This window comes from Lagopus muta, chromosome 1, assembly GCF_023343835.1.
Source record: "Lagopus muta isolate bLagMut1 chromosome 1, bLagMut1 primary, whole genome shotgun sequence".
Lineage (NCBI taxonomy): Eukaryota > Metazoa > Chordata > Aves > Galliformes > Phasianidae > Lagopus > Lagopus muta.
Window position 1 is genome coordinate 60,271,379 of NC_064433.1, and position 23,035 is coordinate 60,294,413.

Consider the following 23,035-nt stretch of genomic DNA (forward strand, 5'->3'; position numbering starts at 1 on the left):
AAACAGAGAGTGTAAGTGGCTTATGGAGCGTGGCAGAGGCAGGGGAAGCTGTGGCTAACTGTGCTCCTGGAGCTGCTGTGCGGATTGCGTTTGAGATTAAAATATGCCCTGCTTCCCCCAGGGCATCACGGAGGGAAACAAGGGCGGTGAGACACTGTACTCTCCTTCACCCCCCTCTGCCACTCGTATCTCACCCGAATATGTCTCTGCCAGGCTATTAATTCTAAAAGCAATTGGGCTGAGGAAAATTACCAGGGAAATTTTGCAGTCACTTTCATTATAGATATTATTACTGGTTGTCTATTGTAATCAGCAAAGCCCATTTCATCAGCATGATGTAGCATCTTTCATTCTCTTGCGTATGCTGCTGTGAACAATAACAGGACAGACAATCTGTGAGGAACAGTTATGATTACATGCTGAGAATGTGAATTTTGTCTGATGGAGGTGGGGTGGCTGCTTCCACCCAGGCTGCACTCCAGCCCTGCCGTTGCGTGCCTTATCTGCATGACCATGGCAGCAGCAGCACAGGTTTGTTTCAGGACAAGGTGATGCAGACCCCTTTCCTCCCCTGTGACTGACTGGGATCTATTAAAGCCTTAAGAGATTTCAAAGTCCTTAAAGCACACATATGCTTGCAGGGGATGTCCTTCTGCAGACTTGGGGATTGCCTGTCCAATGAAGGAGAAGGTGTGCAGTCTAATCTCTTGTGGGAGAGATCATATGCCTGGCAGAGCCACCTGCTCTGTCAGTTGGGACAAGGAGGTTGTCTTCAGGGCTGTGCTCCATTCTTCTCCACTGAACCCTGCAAAGCTGTGCTGGTTGAGAGGGCCTGCAGCTGAACTGCATTAAGCATCTTCAATCTGTTGTCACTGTACATAACCAGTGACATGTTAGACTTTAAGAAACCAGTTTTATTCTGGGGGAACAACGGTTTAAGTATTCTTATTTATACTGCTCAAGCCTACATATGCTCTAGGTCTTTTGTTATGAAGATAAAATCTATTTTGCCATAAAATGTGAGGATACGTTTAGGTAAATCTAACAGACATCTAGTGCACGTAATTGTTCTAGGTTTGTATCATTACTGTTTCCATGGTCATCTAAGCAATTATCTTCTGCAAAAGATGTCAAATTACATCAGTGATGATGCTAAACTAGTCTTCTCAGGTTGCCATTAGGTTCATCAAGCTTTAGTTACTGCTGCCAAGTCAGTTCAGTCACCACCACTGGTTGATTCAGCTCTGATCGCACCAGCATAAATTAGGAACATGGTCACTGTATAGTCAATGAGCTTAAACTTACAGTCTGCAAAATGAGTAAGAGTGGAGTATCTTTCCCAGGATGCCAACATTTCTGTTACAACCTTTAACATCAGCATCCTTATTTGGACCACTGGCATCATACTGCTACATATATTTTGCCAGCACCAAGGGCATGGAATTTTTTCCACCTAACTCACTACAGACAAAGTAGTGAGGAGGACGGGGTATCCAGCAGCCTTTTTTTTGTTAATATTTCTTAAGGAATGGAATTCAGTCACACATTTACCTCCAAGCAGAAATCACAAATGTTCACATAAGGCAATGAATTATTTATGAATCTTATCACAGCCAAAATCCTCCTGGCCTGTGATGAGCCAGTGCAACACAGCAATGAGGAGGAGGAGGGGATGATTCAGGGGGGCCAAGTGAGGAAATGTCTCCCCATCTGCGGGGTCTACATACCCACAAGCACTGCTCCCCTGGGCACTCAACTGCCATCCTGGGCAGGTTAGCAGCATTACACACAAACCTACACCTGGTCACTCTTGTCACAAATTCAGAACCCATCAGAGTAGTTTGCACAATCCATATCAACTCTCCCCATAGCATCATGGTGAATATGCTATATCAGATACAAAGGAGAGAGCAGGGATACACATGCCCTGTGTGAGCATCAGCACAGAGCCTCTTACCTCCCTCAGGATTTTGAAGGACTCTGTCAAGGCCTTGTTCACCGTTCCCACTCCTTTTGCCTGCAGTTCGTCCACCAGCTGCTTGAAATGCTGTCAAGAACCCAGAAAAGTAGTGGTGAGCTGCAGGCAGGCTCATCCTTGGAGGAGGGAAGAAAGGGAGACCTGGAGAGCCCATCCTCATGGACTCCCACCCTTTTTTCATCGCTGGCAGTGCAGTGTCACACCACCATGGATGAAGGTGGAGAAGTGTCTGTGCTGTTAGCAGAGCCATTGCATTACAGAGCACAGCCCTTGGACTGTGAAGTCCCAGTGGATTGTGAAACATCACAAAAGGGGGAAAAAAAAATAAAAGTTAGAAATTAGACTTTCGTCTATCTATTCCTTCAGGAAAAATGACAACAACAACAACAGACATTCCTGTGCATCTGAGAGCAACAGAATAAAGAAGAAGAAAACAAGCATTCAAGCTGGCTTTGATCTGGTTGAGACAAAACCCTCAGAGAGTGCTCTCCACAAAATGGACAAGCTCCAAAAGAAATGAGGGTCCGCTGGGAAACGCTGCAGGAGATGTCACCCTCTGAGGGCGTACTCTGCAGCCCAGAGCTAGGCTGGGAAAGAAATTTGGAGAGAAAGTTGATGAAGATGTGAAAGAATGCACTACCTGGTTGCTGCCATTTAGCAACAAATTAACCCAATGTCATGGTACCTTTATGCAAAGTTGAACCAGAGCCAGTACACACCACTGAGCTGGTGCTTGCTTCTGAAATACAGACCTACATGCTTCTAGGAGATAACTGTTTCTTGCTCTTAGAGTTTCATGTTGAAGCATCTTAACTCCATGCACTTATCACTTATCGCTGCCTTGTCTGGATAGCATTAGTGGAAGCCTGGTACTTACCTCTCTGTTGTCTCTGTCTGCTTGGACCAGGATACCCTTAAAACAGGGTTCAATAAAATGAACATAATCATTGTACTGCAAAGATAAAATGAGAAGAAAGTTGGTGCAATGTCCTGGATGAAGGCTGAAAAGCATTATTAATCATTAACACATTTTATAAATTTTTCCCTTTCAAATTGTTTGCAGTAATCAAGGAAAAATACAATTTTGATAAACCCCATGTATGTTTAAATAATTTGTTAATTATAGGGTTTTCTTTTTCTTTGTATTACATTTGGGCATATCCACATATACAATGATTTTTTTCCCACTCAGACTCTCTAGAGATCTCCATGCTCTACAAGCTTGTGCCCCTTCTTACAATTGTTTATAATATTTGCACATATTTTTTGACTTCTGTAGACTTCGAGCCCCAGTCATAAGATGAACCTTGTCAATGGTTCTGTAGCCCAGCAGTCAATGTCTCTGATACTCAGCTAAATAATAATATATTAAGTTACTCCACATCCACTGAATTACAATTATTGGTGCAGTGTCTGCTTCCAGCCTGATATGTATGTGAGGAAGGAGATGCCATTATAAACCCTTTCCTTTAAGGTTCAGATGAGTATATTTGTCATGGACTAAGGTGGTAATTACTGATGGTTACCAATGCTCAGCTTATCAATAGGACCTTAGGTCAGGCTGTAATATATCTGAACCAGAAGGCTCTTAGTGTAGATGTAACATCACCTGACCTTTCTGTGATTATTATTTTTTTTAAGAGTAGATTATATTTACATCTTCTTAACAATTTCCTTCCTTTTATCTGCCAACACTATTCATCTCTCCCCCCGTTCATCCATATAAAGACAGAGCAGTCACCACTGGAGTTTCTAACCATGTTACACAATGGGAAAGCTGCCACAAAAAGTAGATTTTATATCTTGGTGATTGTGCCTTTGCAGACTCATATGGAAAGCCTGGTGAAAGAGGCAGTGCTTGAATTAGCTTTAAGAATGAAAAGGTGAGCAGTCATTTGTCTCTAACCTGACTCAGAATCCCCCAGTCTCACTGTGAATCATGGAAAAAATTTCCTTTTGTGTTTATTGGTGCTGGTTCTCTCTGGGTAATCAGACCATTCTTATCATGGCCACGGTCTTGAAAAGGGAGAGAGTAGCACCAGTGCATCCCGACCAAAGACATACTTACTGCAATGATATTGACAAAGTCATTTTCCCCAAGAGTATCTAGAATGGTGACAATGGTGTGTTTGGCAATGGTCATCCGCAGGCCCTTCATGCTTCCACTGACATCCACAATGATGACAATGTCCTTGGGAGAGGTGGCTGCTTGGATGTACCTTGATAAAAAGAGGAACACAAGAAACCGTGAAAGAGTGGAGTGGAGGATTTCTGGGCATACGCATCTGGGTGATGTGAGCCACAGCATGACATGCACTGTGAGTATGGCTATCCCACAGGGTCCAGCTGTTCAACAGCAGGGCTCTTGCTACCCACCTGCCTCTTCCAGTGGCTCCAGCCTCTTCACACATGGACAAGAGTTGGGACAGCTGCAGACATATGTCCAGGTTTCAGCCAAGAGTGACAACTGCTACTATACTACACTTATGCCATTTAGCTGTGCTGAACAAACTGAGCGAATGCCTGCCTTTCTGTGTAAACAGTCCCATTCCTCTAGCTGCAGGTTTAAGAAGGAAGCATATGTAGTACTTTCTACGTGGCACAGGTCAGATCCCCTATGGAAAGTTGGCACTGTCTAGTGTCAAGCCTCTAGTTATGTACCCTTCTCCTTCAAGAACAGCATGGCACAGTGGCTGCTGCTCAGCAGCTCCTCAGGTGTCACTGTGAAAAAGAGGAAGAGGGGAGAACCAACTTTCTCCACAATGCTTACCAGCCACGATTCCTGCAGTCAAAGGAGATGACCCCATTCTCATCTGGTAGCCACTTTATTCCTGAGGGGAGCAGCAAAGGGAGCAATCAGCATGTACAAAAACAGGCATGGACTCCCTGCCAGTGTATCCAAAGCACTAGCAGAGCCCTGTGGTCTTCAGCAGTTCCCAGAAAACTATTAAAATTTTATTAATGAATATTGTCAGGTGTTGGCTGGTGTCTCCTTGTAGTCTGGTAAAACGTGAGGAGCAGTTGCACTTACTTTAAACATTCTGATGTAGTTCTCCACATTTTTTTTCTCATCAAGAGCATAAGGCAGCAGCTGCAGAGAGAGCAATGTGTCCTATGTTCCCTGCTGGAAGCTCTGCTCAGCCATCCCTCTGTTCCATTCCATAACACTTGGCAGACAGGTCATAGAGCAAGGGCACACAGCCATCTCACAGAGAGGCCACCAGGTCACGTTGCAGCTGTGGAGGGTCTCCCAGCCTCCTCCAAGTGTGCGTGGGCCCTCCCTCTAGTGCTGTGACCTTACACAATGCTCAGAACTGGTGATCAGGTAAGTCAGGCTGAGCAACTGTTTTGGGCATGTGTGGCCTTGAGGATGAAAAGGGGCTGTGGCACTGTGACTGCAACTAAAAACAGCATGAAGTGAAAAGATTACACCCAGTCCAGTAAGCTTCTTTGTAGGGCAGCCTGTCCAAGGCACAGTCCTACAAACAGGCTTCTCTGGGGCTTTAAGTGCAGCATACCTAGGGGCTAATCCGGGAAAGAAATAAGGCTTTATGCCCGCTATGGATGCTATTCCTTCAGTCTAAGGTAGCAGTGAGACTTTTGGTTCACCACACCTTGTCCTTCATGAGGACATGCTATCCCCATCCTGGGCTCTCACACAGCTCTGCTCCATCCTGCTCTGTGCTGAAAGACTTGGGCTGATGGCTGTGCTCTTACCTGGGTAGAGCCTGAAGAACCCTGTAGAACTGCCAAAGTATTGCCAGGTCAGCGTAGGATCCCTTTCAAAGTTATCCACAAAGACAGGGTTCAAGGCTTCTGACATGTAAACACCATTCAAGATGTCAGGATCTGCAGAGAAAAAGAATAGAAAATGAGCAAAAAAAGGATATATAGGAGGGGAGACTCTCAGGCCTCACCCTCCTTCAGGATGCAGATTGGGATGGGAATGAAGATGACCCTGGAGGAGTACAGCCTTCTCCAAAGGTGTTTCTTCCTGATCTGCCCAAAATCATGTCTCTTCATCACAGTGCCTCACAATGAAGGCTGTCCCCTCACCAGCAGCTCTTCAGTAGAAGCAGTGGAGGGAGTAAAATGCATAGTTTAAGCCAGCTATGGAGGGCAGGTCATCCCTGGTGCCTGGAGATGTTCCCAGCTGGGCATTATCCCCATTTCTCTTACGCGCAGTTGGAAGAGGGCTCTGAGAGACTAGAGATGATAAGCAAGTGAGCACAGACAGGCCTGAGCTGTTGTAAGCAATTGCTTACCACTAAGTGGAACGGCCTTTCTGCAGTGTTTAAATTTAGTCCCCATGATGCAATTTCCCAAGACAGAGGAGCCCTAGGTTTTACATGCTGTTTTTTGTCTCTCCACTTTTTCCTCACATTTTTCTTCCTTGCTTTCCCTCTCCTTCAGAAAGCTTGAGCTGTCCTCCCTTGCCCTCAGTCTCATCAGAACCAATAAAAAGTTGCAGATTTGTGTGAAGTCGTAGGAAGCAGTGTACATGCAGTGTCTGTGTTGAGTCATTGCCTCCGGGGACCAAACAGAGCAGCAGCAATAGAAGAAGGGAATTGCAGGAAAATGGTCACAACAGGATTAACAGTATTAATGTCAAACAGGATAGGAATTTGACCTACCACTTCCTGTTTAGTCATTTCAAAGTAGGGGCAAAATTTAGCAGGGGCTCCCCAGTGATGGGATCAAAGTAGCTCATGCAGGAAAGGAACCAAAGGAGCTTTGGAGAGCAAAAGCTTGCTGAGCCCACTGTCATACATGACAGAAGGAGCAAATGCTGCCAGGCCTGCTCCTGAGAGGAGCCCCAGGTGTGGAAATGGTCTTCACCATCTCCTTCTCCTTCTCCTGCTTGTTCTCCAGTTGCAGCAAGAGCAGCTGGATGCTTTTTGTCCAGTTGTACAGACAAGTAATCAGATAGTTGGGTATAGCATCGCTGCTGTCTCCGACAGAAGCCATTTGGCCACCTTTTCCTGTGCCACTGCAGCCAGCTCCCTGCCTCATGCTCAGCTGCAGCCAGCCCTGCTGGTGGCTTGATTGCATGCAAGTTTTTGTGTCTGGGGGTCTCAGACCAGATGAAATTAATTTAAAATCTGGCGAGAAATGAAACTCCTTCTATTGTCCCTCTAAATAATGTACCAGTTGTAAGCTCAGTCAACAGTGCCAGCCCCATCTGGTCCTGAGGCTTGTAAAAGAGCTCCATCTATGAAAGAAATAATGGATTTTTTGTTTGTTTCCCAAATGCATTCAACAGGAAGAACCAACTGGGTGCCAGGCAAGGAGCCAGTTCAAAGCATCTTTGTGTGTTGACCAAACACAGCAGCAAACTTAGGACAGTCACAACTAGATTCTAGCCAGCAGCTTCTGCAGTGTGTGCACTGTCTTGAAGACGGACTATTTCCTGGTGCATAGGTGGAATGGCATCAGTGTGCAAGGGAGAAAGGACAGACTGGGCTGAAATGAGGCTATATGAGCCTCAGGGTCTTCCTGGTCTCCTGCAGCTACTAAAGTCCTATTGAGAAAAGCAAATAGCCCAGAACAGTCACGCTCCAGTAGTAGCTGTGAATTGTCAGCATCCCCCTTTGAGTGTGCTCACTGGGAATTAAGAATGTCTCCATGAGTTGTTAGGCTCTCATAACCCAAAAATACTTGGGATCTATTTTCTCAGCTGAAATCAATGAGATCCTTGACACCTAAACATCTTGATAGATCAGACTCTTTGTGTAGAATAGCAATTGCCAATAAATCCACATCACATTTCATTTCATAGCATCTCTGGTTATAGAGATGAATCTTACAGACTACACTGCCTACCTAAAATGAAGGACAGTGTATCACTTGGAGGCCTTCCAGGAGCAGATTACACCTGAGCCTTGTCACAGTGATAGACTGCAACATGGGCATAACTGTGTCTTCAGAAAATATCTTTCCAGACCTGGTTTGTTTGTTTTTTTTTCCTTTCCTCATCCTTTATTCTGGTATTATTACTCCCATTTAGATTTCACACCATCCTACTAGGACTGAGAAAGTAAAGGCCAGCCATCCATTACCTTTGTTGTAGACATTGGTAGGGAGCTGGATATCACTGTATGTTGTGTTTACCAGCAGGTTATTGAAATGCTCATTTGGCTCCAGAATGAATTCATCTCCAAGCTCCACATAATTGTCATTTTCATCCTTCTCATTAATCAGGAGGGAGTTGTAGTAATCAAACTGTTAATGAAGATAATGAAAAAGACAATGAGAGTACAGAGATCAGTACTACCTGAAAAAAATAATGTTCTTTCACCCATAAAAAAGAAGGGAAATCTGGAGAATGCAGGCTTCAGCTAGAATCAAGATGAGTACCAAATGACAGCCTCTACCAATGAAACGTGTCAAGCTGCCCAAATGATGGTTTCTGCCAGTTTCTTATTGGCAGGTTTCAAGCATAATCAAGCCAACTGCCAAAGAGCCTCCTAAGAGCAAAGGGATGCAGTGTTAGATTCCCATGGTCACTCAGCAGCATTTGAGCTGCTGTCCGGAAAGGTGGAGTGTCTCACTGGGTCTGGCTCTCGGGTTTGCTACAGCATGCCTTTTCTGACCTTAGTCGCCCTGTCTCTGCCACTGTCATGTACTGGAGTTAACTCCTGATGTACATTCAGATTGGATTATCCTCTCACTGTCACTCCAGGCAGCAGAAGCTCATCAAAAGCAAAGGACAAAGCAGAAGGTGCTCAAAGACAACACAAATCTCCCCTGTTAAGGCCCTCTGGGGATTTAGCAGCTGCCGACATGTTAGAATCTTCAGGATAGTCCTCCCTGTTGGATAACAGCCATTTTTAATGTGTTTTGTTCACTTTATCTGAGGCAAGAGGCCCTTTAAAGTCTTATTATGTTCAAGTACTATCAGTACTCAGAGGTGTGAACTGTGTGTGTGAATAAAGGGCCATGTGCCTTGATACTGCGAATGCAGCTGATGCAAGAAGTATGATTATAATGTGATTCTTAAACAAATGAGTAAGAGAGGCAAAACTGATATCTGGGTTGGTTTCATGAAATGTTTTCAGTCCCTGCCTTTCCTAGCATTAACAGTAGCCTGCACTTCTGCTACGCACTCATTGCTTACAGTGTGGATAATGAACTTCAATAATCAGTTTGCACTCCAATTCCCTTCACCAGCAATAATCCCATTGCTTAGTTACAAACAGTTACTAAAGGAAAGCCAATTATCCAAATTGCATAGACAGAACCAAACTTTCATCCAACAGGAAGTATTGACAAGTATGTGTCTGCAAGCTGGAGAAAAGTCAATGGCAGCTGGTGAGAAACTCTGCTCATTGGGATTAATAGTTTGCTACAGGTATTAATAACATTACGACCTTTGCAGCAGGACCCTCCCTGTTGCTCATATACCAATTTTTAGCTAATTTCCCAGGCAAGTAAACAGGGAAGCAGCAGGTAATTTGCACTAATGTGTCACATAATGACAATGCTGGTGTACAATAAAGGTAAAACCTTTATTGTAACATCATGCAACCCAATGTCTTCCCAAACCCTTCTCATCCTAGAGAGACTAATCCCCTAGGTGTTACTTAGGCTTGGGATCTGCCCAAGTAGTCGTGTTGATTTCTAGATGAGCTGAGTGTTCTGAAGACAAGTATACTCCTAACCTGTCTCCTAGATAGAGTGTCAGGTGTGCTGCACAAGGTGCTAGAGATGGGAAGTTACTGCTAGATCAGCCTGTTGCCTGGTCCTTATGAAGATATGCACCATATTTTGTCACTGACAGGGACCAGCTTACCTCCAGTGAGGAGTTGTACTCGTGGTTCAGATCTGCATCCTCTGCTGCTTCCACCAACCTCTAATGCAAACAGATAAAGAAAGACGAGAGAGGCTGTGGGAAGTCCCCAGAAGCTTTTCCACCACCAACAGGCACTCATATAATGAGAATACATGTGACTGCCCCCTTCACTACAACAAAGACACAGAGCTGCAAACACTGCCTGTCCTCTGCTGTCATCCCATGCTGCAGCTTTATGACTTGGAAGTTATAGTCACATCTTTTATTGCTGAGTGCATTTACACCTGCTTACTCTGGAGTCCCTAACAGCCTCTCAAAGAGTCTCAGTCACTGTAGGACATGTACACACAAATTGAAACATATTCATTTAGACGAAAAACAGATATATTTCATTTTCCATGAACCCTTTCAAAAAGCCATGGGAAAGGCATTTTGGACCCAGACTTATGTCAGTAACTTGTCAAAAGAAAAGGAGTCTCAGACTGTTATTGTTGCTGAGAAAAAAAGACTGTAACTTGGTTTCGTTAAGGACTCCGTGATGCTATGGCTGTTTATGAGATCTGACCATTTATGGTGCCAATATCATCACTAGCATTCTCCAATATGATGCTTCAGGGCACTAATTCTCACTTCACATGCAGACTGGGAAGGAATCCAGATAAGAATGCACATGTTTTCAGAGTTGCACAATTAGTGACAGTTTCAGCAAAGATACTTCGTGCTCCTTCACAAAGGGTAAGGCAATCCAAACGCTGGAAAGGTCTGGCTGTGAATTTAACATTATGAGCCAAAGCCCTGGATCTAAATATGTCCACATTTCACTTCAAGATTCAAATGATGTGTTTCTGAATGGCTTTTCCACATTAGATGTCTTAAACAGTCAAGGCTCTGTGACTACAGAAATATGCTTTGTATAGTGTGTAAATATAAGGGAATATGATAGATCCTTAGATGTGAGAGAGGCCATAATGATTACCTGCTCTCCTCATCTACAACAAAGCAACATCTGAAGCCCATTTGCCACCTACTCCACATTTCCCCTTGTACACTGAAAACCCCAGTGTTTTACTTGAAGCTCCTGCTCAGGGGCTGCAGGAATTTCCCCTGAGCTACACACAGCTGAAACAAGCTACTATAGTCTTCAGTGGCCAGAGGGTATCATGCAAGGGTGAACTTTATTTTCAGTTATCAGAGGCATCATGCAAGGATGAACTTTATTTTCACTTATCAGAGGCTTTTCCCTTTCTTCTAACAGCTATAGAATTAAACACCTTTAAGGAGAAAAGTGTTAATTCCCTTATATTTATTCCCAGACTTTGTTTTTGTCTGATTTCTTACTCTGGGCTGACAGAGCAGCCAGCATTCCCCTGTCTGAACACCCACGTCCTCCCACCAGTGCCTACTTAAAGCTCAGAGAAGCCAGCTGCTCTGCTCAGCAAGGGAGTCCTCACACAACCCCTGTGCCCACGTACCCCTGGTGCAGGCAGAGGGAGGCCAGCACTAGCTGCTTTGGAGCCACTGGGAGGGGACTTCCTTCCCACAGCGCCCATGGTCATACCTCAACAGCTTCCACCTTCCTGCGGAGCATGCTTTCCATCTGCTCTGAGAACTTCTTTACAAGCTCCAGGCCATCCACCTCTTTGATCTTCAGGGTTGGCTCCACGTCTTTGTATTTCTGCCCAAGGGAAAGCAGAAAACCCTGCTGAGCGGGAGGTCCTTAAGGAGGGGTGAATCTATTACTGCTAGCTGGACACTGTTGCTGGTGACGAAAGATGTATTGAAAGAACCACCACAATTTACCTTCTTCTCCCATTTTTGTGTTTCTTCCCTTTTTACTCTGTAATTCGTGCACATGCAGATCCCTGACCAGAACTTCAAGCACTAAGTAAAAGCAAACAATCCAATTATGAGCTTGTGGCTGCTTAAAAAGACAATATGCCTTGGAATTATCAGCATAGCTCCCTCTAATGCAGACACTAAAAGCCTGGGAACACTTCTGAACTGGGTAATTGTCCAATCTTTATTTCTCCTTTTCAAAAAAAGTCCCAAAGCTAACAAACAGATAAGCTGAAAGAAAAGGGAAAATCAAGCAAAAAACACAATTTGATTAATGATAAACAGTTTGGTGGAAGGGCACAAATTGAGTTTCCCTCATCATCATATCTCTCTTTAGAACAAACACATCCCCTCCATTCTCATACAATCATTACGGTTGGAAAAGACCACTGAGAATTTCTGGTCCAAGTGCTGACCCACCACCACCATGCCCCCTGACCACGTCCCTCAGGGCCATATCCAGACAGTTCTTAAACACTTCAGGGGATGGTGACTCCGCCACTGCTCCATGGGCAGCCTGTTACAGTGACTCACCACTCTTTCTGAGAAGTAATGTTTCCTAATATCCAACCTGAACTTCCCCTGCCACAGTTTAAGACTATCCCTCTCATCCCCTCTCACCATAATTTCCTGTCAGGGAGCTATAGAGGATGACGAGATCTTCCCTGAGTCTCCTCTTCTTCAGATTGAACAATCCCAGTTCCCTCAGCTGCCCCCATAAGACCTGTGCTCCATGTCATAGCTCCACTGCCCTTCTCTGGATACACTCCAGAGCCTAAATGTCCTTCTTGCAGAGAGGGGCTCAAAACTGAACACAGTACTTGAAGTGCAGCTTCACCAGTGCTGAATACAGAGGGATGATCACCTCCCTAGTTCTGCTGGCTGCATTATTTTTTATACAAGCTAGGTTGCCTGGTAGCACACTGGCTACCTGGGCACACTGCTGGCTCATGTTCAGCCAGCTGTTAACTAACACCCCCAGATCCTTTTCCTCCTCTTACAGATTTCCAGTCACTCTGACCCAAACCTATAGCACTGCATGAGTTTGTTCGCGATCCAAGTGCAGGACTTGGCACTTGGTCTTGTTAAAGCTCATACAAGCTTCATGTTGTGTTGGCACCACAGCAGCAATCTCACTAGGGATGTGCTCTTTTTGCAAGTACAATATGAGGAAGTGAAAAGAATGAGAAGATGGCAGAAGCTTTAGTGGCACTTTTAAACTAGAAGCAAGTGGTGGGGAAAGGACTTTGCATATCTTGGGGGTGAGTGGGCACAGCTCCTTTTGTTCAAGCTGACCACTTGGGAAGGCAAACAAGCACAGGCAGAGTAAGAAATGCCCTGGAGGCTGAGGCCGTCAAACAGAAATAGCAGCAGCAACCAGTCTGCAGCAGGCATGGCGGGGAGGCTGCTAGTTCTGTCTGCCGTGATTAACAGCAAGGGTTTTACTGGATTAAAAATGCCTCGCATTCCCTCTGCTGCAGCTGATAGCTGGGGCAGTGGTGGATGAGGAGGAGGAGGAGGAGGAAGAGGTCAGGTCGAGCGGGGAGGTTGGCATAACCACACTGCTGAAAGAGGGAGGTTCAGCAGCCCCAGAGGGAGGGCTCTGGCTGATGACCAGCCTGCAGCACGCACCCAGCTGGTGCCTGCCCCATTTAGCTCCATGTCATGATTTCAGCAGGAGGGAGGTGATCTCTGCTACGGTTTAATCAGGCCTTCCTCGGGGGGAGGAGACTAATCTCTCCTGGGAGAGCAGTGATGGGGAGAGAATGCACTAGCACAGCCATCATACACTTCACAAAGTGACCTGCCAGCAGCTACCTTGGGTCGCTCCTTAGATTAAGAAAAGCAGGGTTCATTACCTCTCAATTATTTTTAGTGTGCTTTTAACACGTTGAAAAGTGGAGGTTAACAACATAATATAATCACAAGCTAACTCAAGCAGCCTGCTAATATCATACACATCTCAGCCTTGGGAACTAGCCAGTGCTGGGAAGATGTGGCAAATTTTTTGCAAAATTTCAATTAGCTATTGTGAGGAATAAATGGGGTTTGAGCTCAGATCCCCCTTGAGCTTTTCTCCTACAAACAATCCATAAAACCATTTTGTATCTGTATTCCTGCCACTAAAGGCTCCTGCTATTAAGGAATATTCACTGCAAGGCTTCCCAGAGGTAGGCAACAGGGTTGTACCTTTAATTTCAGTATTGTTACCAGATTCCATGGCACAAAGAACATGGTAAGTGCCATCACTGGTACTTGTTGCCAACCAAGATTAACTGCTGCAACACAAGTTCAGGTTATCAAATCATTATATTTTCCAACATGGGAATCAGCTATAGGCTTGGGAGAATGAGCTGCAGTCAGCTGATGTTGAGAAGGCACCAAATAGGTAATTGAAATAACACATTCTTTCACATTCCTCTGGTGCTTCACTCCCTGAAATAGCAGGGACAGTTCATTAAGATTCTCCTTCTGTGGGGGTGGCAAATTGAAAGCGGAAGATCTAGAATTCAGTACCTAAAGTTTTAACTGTGAACAGAGACATGTCACCAAATATATTTTCTTGTTCCCACCTTCTTAAAATTAAGCCCATTGAAGTATGTAGTGTTGCATTACTCACCGCTAGTGAAACTATATTAAGGGTGTGAAAGACACTGCTTTCATCTTCATCCAGAAACATGTCTTGATTGAACTTATTTTTCTGTTCTCTGCTTTGTAGTTACCTGCATTGCTTTATAGTAATCACACATCTGGAACAAAGTCTTGCTGTCCTTTCTAAGCTCTATCTACCAAGGAAGGCAACTGTCACCTCAGCTTCAGAAGGAAGCAAGAGGAATTCCCAGAAACGTCTATATCATGCTAATGTAGCACAGGAAAAAATAAATTCTGGGTCTGCTGAGATTGATTAGTGTTTGCCTCACTCAGAGGCAAGCTGAGCTCTGGGGAGAAGCCTAAAACCACACAGGGACCTCCCAGCATGGCTGCAGCTGGTGGTCCCAGGCCCTAGACAACAGCTGCAGCAGGGCCATTGCCAGCAGACCTAACAAGCCAAAGGTTAAAGCTGTGGGAGATGCTACTGTCCTCCTACTCAGCCTCCCACATCATCACTTGACCCCAGCTATGTTGCTGTCATCTGTCCTAGACCCTAGCCAGTGTTTTGGTGTAGATCCATCAGCAAGCCAGGTTCACATACCAGACTGGTACATGAGCTTCTCTTGACCTCTACTGCATAATGTCCAAGTGAATATGAATGCTTCAGCCATCAAATCAAAACAACTCCTAAGCTTTTGTTTCTCTGAGGTTAAATTTGGTAGCATCCTGGCTGCTTGAGACCAAGAGCCACCCGGGACTTTCTCAAAGCTGCTTGGTCCAGGATGAGAGCCTGCCCTTCCAAAACCAAAGGATATCTACTGCCTCACCAGTTCTCCAGAAGCAATAAAGCCTGGTGGGAAATAGAAGATCTGGGTTTGCAATATAGTATTTAGTTTCTTCTGGAGGGAAACAAAAAAAAATCCAAAGAAATCCAAGCAAACTAAGCCCAGAAGAAAATTTATGCTAAGTAAGGAGAAGGTGCAAAAACATGCAAAACATTCAGATAACGAAGGAATTACAGGTCTCAGAACAATAAACTAGCTATTTTAATATACTACCTATTAATCACAGGGGAAACGTGAAATCAAATTTGGAAGGTGCAGTTGTCTCCATATCTTCTCAAAGAGAAAATGCCCATTGACTTAAAAAAGCCCTGAGGACACAATTGTTGGCACTCTGCATTGCGCTCCCCACGCTTGTACTTAGAGAATCTCTTGCACAAAGAGAAATATTTCATATGAACAAGAGGCAGTGGTCCCAGATGAGAGAGGTAACTGGGGAGCATGCACATTTTTATCTCTAGGGCACATTTGGCTCCTCTGGCCAGGCTGCCTTGCACTCTTTGTACTGGGGCAGCAATCTCCATGAAGCCACTTGGAGTCTGAAGCCACTTAAGTACTGATGCATGAGGCATGAACATTTTGCCTGTTAGCAAGAAGTTAGTCTGCAGCACTGTGTTAGGGACTAAGGGAAGACCTACAGAACTATACCTGCTTTGGGAAGTGTGAGAAGGTGTCCAACTCTGTGCTTGATTAGGTTGTTAGAAGGACTGAAGATGCCTTGACCACCCTCAACATGAATTCTAGAATGGATTTGGCTACATTGGGCTTCTTCTTCATCTGTTCTTTTCTCTCACAATGAATTATACTAAAAGCCAACAGAGCTGTGAATTTTTATTTGAGATGGTTGCTGTGACTCCTAGTCTACTAGCATCTACAGGTCTCATACAACCCCTACACCAAAGAGATAAAGATCCTGAGTGACAAAGTAAATAGTGTGAACAGAGGGAGGTGAAATGATCCTCTGCAACACCTTCATGAAACCAACAAAGCACAGCTATTTTGGAACCCGCTTAAGGACCATGGCTGCTATCCTTGACCTCCACCATTGATTTGTAATGACATTGGCATTTCCAAGCTATACGCTGTCCTCTGAAGTCCCACTGACTTTTGAACCTTAAGGAGTGTAAACCCCCTAATCTGCTAGCACTCTGCTAGGGCTGGGGCAGGTTGACAGTGTTGGAGCAGCATGGAGAAGACAGTGACAGCAACAGTTCTTGACACTGTAAAGTGGCACCCTTAACATATTAAAAAAAAATAAATCTACAGTCTGCAGACTTCTTATTGGACATCAAATACCTACACAGCACCAGACACAGATGACTGACTATTTGATAGCCTCATTTTGGGTGTGCACTGTCCACCGGTGACTGGGTGTCCACTCAAACTGCTGTAGCTTTGCTGTTACTTTGACTCTAGCTCTACTGCTTGAGGACGTCATGCAATTGAATCCTCAAAATTGCTAAAATGCAAACTTTTGCCTATATCTGCTGAAAATTATTTATTGTACAGTGACACATTCCTTCTAAGAAGGACTGATAATCATCATTTATCTTTGACAAATACTAAAGGCCTTTCTCAGGAAAGCCTAGCAAAGACTTTCCCTTTCTCCAGATGTAGGGCTCATTAGCACCTAGATTTTATTTATCTATCTATCTATCTATCTATCTATCTATCTATCTATCTATCTATTTATTTATTTTTGCACTGGGATGTGGGTGTTACTAAAGGACAAAAAACAGTCACCCAAAGGCACTAATAGACAGTGCATGGCTTGTGTTGAAGATTAGAACCAGAGAAAGAAATTAGAAGAAACCAGCTGGCCACATGAGATCGAGCAGGGAACATATCCCCTCGGATGTGCTCAGCAGCCATCAGGCCCCCTGAGTAGTAATTAGGAGGGGATGGTTAGTACAGCCCTGCTGCAGCAGTGTGCAGAGATCAAAGATCAGAACAGGAGCAGCCATTCACCTCTGACTTTAGTGATCAAACACTACAGGGCAAATTCTATATGAGTGTAAATGGGAAAAATTATTTTAAGTCCCTAGAGCAGCATCCTTTAATGTTGGCAGATTGCTTAGCGGAGTGGTCCTTATTCTTCAGGAAGATCATAGCTTCCAGGACACCTGCCTCAGACACCCTGTCCCAACGATGATTTTAAAGGCAATTCAAATGCAAGGAAAGTGCCTTGAAGAGTTACTGGAGGAATACAAATGAGGAGGCAGAAATAAACAAAAGCACCAGCTGGAGAACTGCGGGAGGGCACTGTGGGGTGATGACAAACAGATGAGCGATGTGCACACGAGGCGGGGACAGATGTGCACTTAAAGAGGACTGAAGGGTTAGTATAAAAGAGAGTGAAATAATGAGAGGGTGAACTTGAGGAGTACTGCTAAAGTGCATTCATTTTTTTTTCAACTGGACATTTTTGTGGCATTTGGCCATGGCTAATGAAAGTAGGGAAGATGTGGATCTGCAGTTTGGCATAGCCATGAGAGATTACTATTCTCATGGATATGAACTCACATGGTTTTGAAAGTTGACTGGAGACCTGTGTACTTGCCTTCTTCCACCCCGGGTTTTCAGTGGAGGGGGAAGGGTGGAAGGCTATGTGGGGAGTGGGTGCAAGGCCAGTGGGATCCTCACGGTTTTAACCTACCTTTTGCAATAGGAGAGAGCCTGAATACTTGGTCACAATTGAGTACAGCTCACCACCAAAGACATCTGCCCAAGACTTAACCCTAAAAAGAAAAAAAAAGGGAAAATCAGTACTAATAATTCAGAGGTAGTAAATTACTTACTTCTTTTTACAATGAAAACTCCATTTTTCTAAGTATGAAGCTCCTCATATTTCTCAAACTTGTAGAATGGCAATAGTAATGCTTTCTTGCCAAGCAGTTAGCAAGACAAGCAGTAAGGAAGGTGAAAAACACTGATAAGCAGGACATTTCTCAGCAAGGAGTATCAGTGAATGCTGGCCCTGGTCACTGCCTGTTGATTCCAAGTGGAATTTGTCTCAACTCCCTTTTGAGGTGTGAAAGTCGTTTGTTTGGTCTTAGACATCATCTGGTTTCCTCTACTGTTAGTAAAGCAAAATAAATAGTTCTCTGGAGAGACTTGTCTTCACTGATTACAGACAGAGCCTAGAGTGAAGGGCTTACATCAAGGCTGCTGAACAGATATAAGTATCAGAGTTGAAAGAAATTGTCAGGACTCACCACTGGATTCAGTTCCCAGAGCTGTGTGGGGTAGAGACTAATGAGCCAGATGAATGTACTGCTCTTAGAGGAGGTACTACAGCTTCATAATGCCAGAGAAGATTATGCACTTCCTCCTTGTAAAACACTACTCACATTTGTGCCATCCTGTAAATAACTGATGATAGCAATTCCACATGGAGAACATAAGGATGTTGAAGAGCAGCCTGAACACTGAGCCATCCAAATGAAAATAGATGGCTCTCATAATTGACAGAGCACTTCATCAGAAATCTGTTACATGATTCACATTAGGCAGTTCCACCTACATGCAGTTCCTTCAGCAAGGATTCACTTAGGAGAGATTTATTTAATGGAATAAATGGGCCTTCACTTACTAGCATGCACTACTTATTTATGGGCTGCAGCCTTACCTGGGGCTCTCAGTAGGTACCTCCCAGCCCTCAGCAGGCTTTAATCCCAAGTCCTGATTGCTCAGCACATTGCACCACTGTTAAGGCAGGGTAATACACTGACAAAAAGATGAACACAGGAGCAAAGGCAGCACAGCAATGGTGGAATAACCACAACAACTAACTTTAGCCTAGGAAGCCTGTCTGTTAGGCTCTCCTATTGTAAATGCAGGCAGACACGAGGGATGATTTGAAGCCACTGTAAAACTTCTGCCCTGAACAGTACCCCTCCTCAGTGCCTATGAAGGAGGCACAGTGTGAGCAAGTGCCCTTTGCGACTACTCCTCGATTGCGAACAAGGCACTCATTTCCATCTGCTGTAAGCCAGCACCAGCTGAAATCAGTAAGTACAGCTACATTGTTTGGACACTGTGGCCTATGTCTTATTTTGACAGGCAGATTTTATCTCTTCATTTCATTCTTAGAGCAAAAAGACCACAGGTACTTGGTAGGAGGCCAGGATTTACTGCTGCAGTTCAGTTATTCTAGCAATTTCTAAAGAAAAGAGAAGAAGACACAAAGAGAGATGAGTCCCTCCTGGATTGCTTTCCTGACTGTTGTAGTGATTAACTTATTGCCTGAATATCTATGAACCCGTATTTAACTTGACACAGCAGCTAGTTTCATAGTTCTTTTTTTGGTGTGAGATGTTCTGTGCTGACATTAACTAATACTCTCTAGATCTCACCTTCCACTGAAGAAAGAAAGAGCTTAAACATGAAGTTTGGAATAGTGATTTTTACCCTATTTTTCTAAATAAAATAAATCAGAGGCATGTCATCCTACACTTTCTGTTTTGTGCTGTGTCTGTGGCCATGCATGTGACCTTCTTCCTATCTCTTCTTGTAATTTTTCTATTCCACAGGGTACAAGAGTCCGAGATATTAAGTTCAGACCAGTGGGTGTAGTTGGACAGCTTCAGCAGAACGATGCTGCTATTGAGACGATGGGTCTGCAATATGAGCTTAGCAATTACTGGTTGGTAGAGAAGCCAACCACAGGGCTTCGTGGAAAACCCTGCCTCAGTGCTCAGGGAGCTGCTGGGTTGTAAAACTCTGAAGCCACGTGATTATGTGGGATTCTCAGCTTTCATAGAAATGGGAAAAAGGAAGTTCATTTTTTAGCCTTTGAGGCCATGGTAAAAGAAGCCTAAACACATGAATGTTGAAACATCCAGTAACAGCATAACTTAGGGGAAAGAATGCATTGGGATTTATGCATTTTCACAGTTCCTAAGCCTGTCCCAGAGGTGCTGAGTGTTGGCCTCAAGCTGCACACTACGGCCAAGTCTGAGCTGCCCTTCCTGTTGGGGGCTCATGTTCTGCTGATCCGCATGGCAAAACCCACAATGTGAGGGACAGGCAACAGTAAGAGGAGGAGCAAAGGGAGAAGGATGAGCAAGGCGGAGAGGGCCAGCACCTGGAGTGTGGGAGCTGGGAAACCCAGAGGAAAGAAAGAAAAGAGAGGAAAAAGAGGAAAGAGCGGAAAGAGAGGCTCTATGTGACAGGGCTGATGAGCGGGGAATTAAAATACATGGTGCTGTTTCATGGGGCATGAAGAAAATGCATAGAGGTGGTTACGGCAGGAGCCTGTTCCAGGTTGAATTTCACCTTTCCCCACAGAAGTTCATAACATTTCTGGCACCCCAACAAAGAGAGGCTGAGAAGCCAGTCCAAACACTCAGTGCCCTTGCAGCTCAAGAAATCCTGTGCTATGGCCAGCTTATAAATCAAGTGGAGGCCAGGAGAAAAGGGCAGGTGGTTTCTGTGCTGGATCTGTATCCCAGAAGCTAGCAATGTGCTGAGCAGATTTCTGCACTGCTGGAATTAAAGCCAGCAAAGAGGTAAGTCGGTGATGAGCCGAGGGCAGTGCTGACTCTGGGGAGGCATGACTCTGGGGGCAGAAGAGGGTAACTAAGTTTTGTGTCACTTCTAGTGATCAAACCCAGCTGGTGCTTAAAAGCTTTTGGTTTTGTGTCCCCAAAATGTCCTCATGCAATCTGTGGAGCAGCTCCATTTTCTACTGATTTACTTTCTTTTCTCCTCTGGCCAATGTCTTCCTCTCCTGAAATCATATTTGAAAAGGGCAACTTTTGTGTTGCAGTCAAATTCATGAGTGGATTTGAAACACAAGGGATTAATTCAGCTGTTGTCTGGTTTTGGCACCAGAGGAGAAAAGCTCTTTTTCTATTGTTTATTCTTTATTCTTGTATATGAACAAGTTCCAAATTGTGCAAAGTGACGCAACCATTTTCTCAGTAGTAAAGGGCTATTACATTATAACCACACGCATCAGAAAAGGATTTGGCCAGAGATTGCCTGCCTGTAATCCCTGCACTTGTATTCAGTGGTGAAAACAGCAGAAAGGACAGGCTGTCTTCTTAATGCCACCGATTTCAAGGCCAAAAGGTATTTCCATGCAGCATTCACTCTGGACACAGAGAGTCAATTTTATTTTGCATAGCCTGAAGCTGTTAGGGGTTGAATTTTATTCTACAATAGAGGTTTAATTCTATTTTTGAGGTTGAACTCTAATTTTATTTTACAATAGAGGTTGAAATTTATCTGATGGAGCTAAGAGAAGAAAAGAGGGGAACAATTTTAGGGAGAAACCGCCTCTTTTGCTGGGAAGTTCCGTTCAGCTGGATTTTTGAAGTCCCATAGAATCATAGAATGCTTACAGTTGGAAGGGACCTTTAAAGGCCATCTAGTCCAAGCCCCCTGCAATGAACAGGGACACCACAGGTAGATCAGGTTGCCCACGGCCTGATCCAACCTGACGTTGGTTGTCTCCAGGGATAGGGCATCAATCACTAGGCAACCTCTTCCAGTGCCTCACCCCACTCACTGTAAAATATTTTTTCCCTATATCTAACCTAAATCTACCCATCTCTTGCTATTAAAGAGCATAGGGACACTGCTGCAGTTCAAAGGGAGCGACATCACCCATGGAGACAAATGGGTTGTGCAGATGTGTGAAGTGGGCTGGCATCACTCTGTGTGGCCTCTGTGTCTTTTCTGTGGCACAGCATCAGGAGCACTTTGTTGGTGTAGGGTTTGGTGCATGAAACCCTGGTGGCAAAGCATCCTGGAGCCCCCTGCATGAAGTCAGTGCCACACTTTGTAATCACAGAATCATAGGTAGCCTTACTTAGGTTGGAAGGCACCATACAGATCATCCAGTTCCAACAATCAGGAGGGCTGTGTTGGTGAGCATATCTGCAAGGGACCTGATGGCACTTTTTGAATGCAAAACACCTTCTCATTCTCAGCAAAAGGCATGAGATGACTTCGGTTGGTCTAGCAGACAAACTTGACAGCAGCACTGTCCCCTCCACACACTAACTACTCCCCTACACTAATCATCCCAGCCCCAGAGCCACTGCCCCACCAATTCTCCTACAGACGTTTTTAATCCTGACAGGATTTAACTTGCCTAAGTCAGCTTAACAAGGTGAGGCTTTCACAAGCTTGGCCTGCTAGGCACTCTGAGCCTCCTGGTGGACACCAAGGCAGAGCAGAGCAGGTGAGACAAAGAGCTGTGGGCCCCATCCTCCGCTCAGATTCCCCTGCTGACATCCACATGGAATAAACACAAGTGTGCATAAGCACATCCTTGCTTTTATCAGCTTCCAGTGCACTTGACTAGTGCTGCTGATATATAAGGTAAAAGCAGCAGCAGTCTTGCTTTTATGCTGAGAGACAAGCCCTCACCCAACCACCCATCTCCTGTGCCTCCTGAGGCTGGATTCTGGCCACAGCTATCCCTGTAGACTGCAAAGCAGCACTCGTGAAAGCAGCCCTGAGCAAGGGCTTTGGGCTTGCCTACGTTTGCCTCCATGGCTGTGTCACCGCAACTTGCGCCTGCACTGAGATGAAGGTGTCCATCAGCTGGTTTTGCCTTCCACATCCTGGAGCATTAGTGGGTGTCCAGGTGCTTAACTAGAGCAGATGGGTGTCACTGCCCCGCGTAGCGAGTGGGGAAAATGAGGCTCCAACAGCAGTGCTAGTGCTGGGAGCTGAAGTTGTGGCTCCTGTCCTGTGTCCTTGCCAGCATCCATCACCACTGCTATTCGCATCACCTGGAGGGAATGCCATCCCCCTCCCACCCCACCCCACCTCAAAATGAGAGGAAGCACTCACGTCTCCAGCGGTATCTTGGTCTGAAGCTGGGCGGCGGGCAGGAGGCAGAGGAAGCTGAGCAGCAGCAGCGGGATGGCTCCACGGTCCATTCTCCATGTGCCAATCATCAGCGAGGGGCCCGGCCGGCGGGATGTGCGGGATCCATGCCATTCCTGCTGCCCTGCGGGGGTCCCTGTGCAGCCCCCG

General features: G+C 45.0%; 1 protein-coding gene across 1 annotated transcript in view; it reads right to left on the reverse strand.

The window, feature by feature from the left end:
• Positions 1–22,938, reverse strand: part of CACNA2D4 (calcium voltage-gated channel auxiliary subunit alpha2delta 4) — a 114,191-nt gene extending 91,253 nt beyond the window's left edge. The window contains exons 1-10 of the mRNA XM_048948412.1: positions 22,850–22,938; positions 17,697–17,778; positions 11,329–11,445; positions 9,771–9,830; positions 8,038–8,200; positions 5,696–5,827; positions 4,749–4,809; positions 4,047–4,197; positions 2,856–2,930; positions 1,958–2,047 (exon numbers count right to left, since the gene is read on the reverse strand). Of these exons, the coding sequence (XP_048804369.1) occupies positions 1,958–2,047; positions 2,856–2,930; positions 4,047–4,197; positions 4,749–4,809; positions 5,696–5,827; positions 8,038–8,200; positions 9,771–9,830; positions 11,329–11,445; positions 17,697–17,778; positions 22,850–22,938 (1,020 nt within the window). The remainder of the gene's footprint in view (positions 1–1,957; positions 2,048–2,855; positions 2,931–4,046; positions 4,198–4,748; positions 4,810–5,695; positions 5,828–8,037; positions 8,201–9,770; positions 9,831–11,328; positions 11,446–17,696; positions 17,779–22,849) is intronic.
• Between the last annotated feature and the right edge of the window lie 97 nt (positions 22,939–23,035).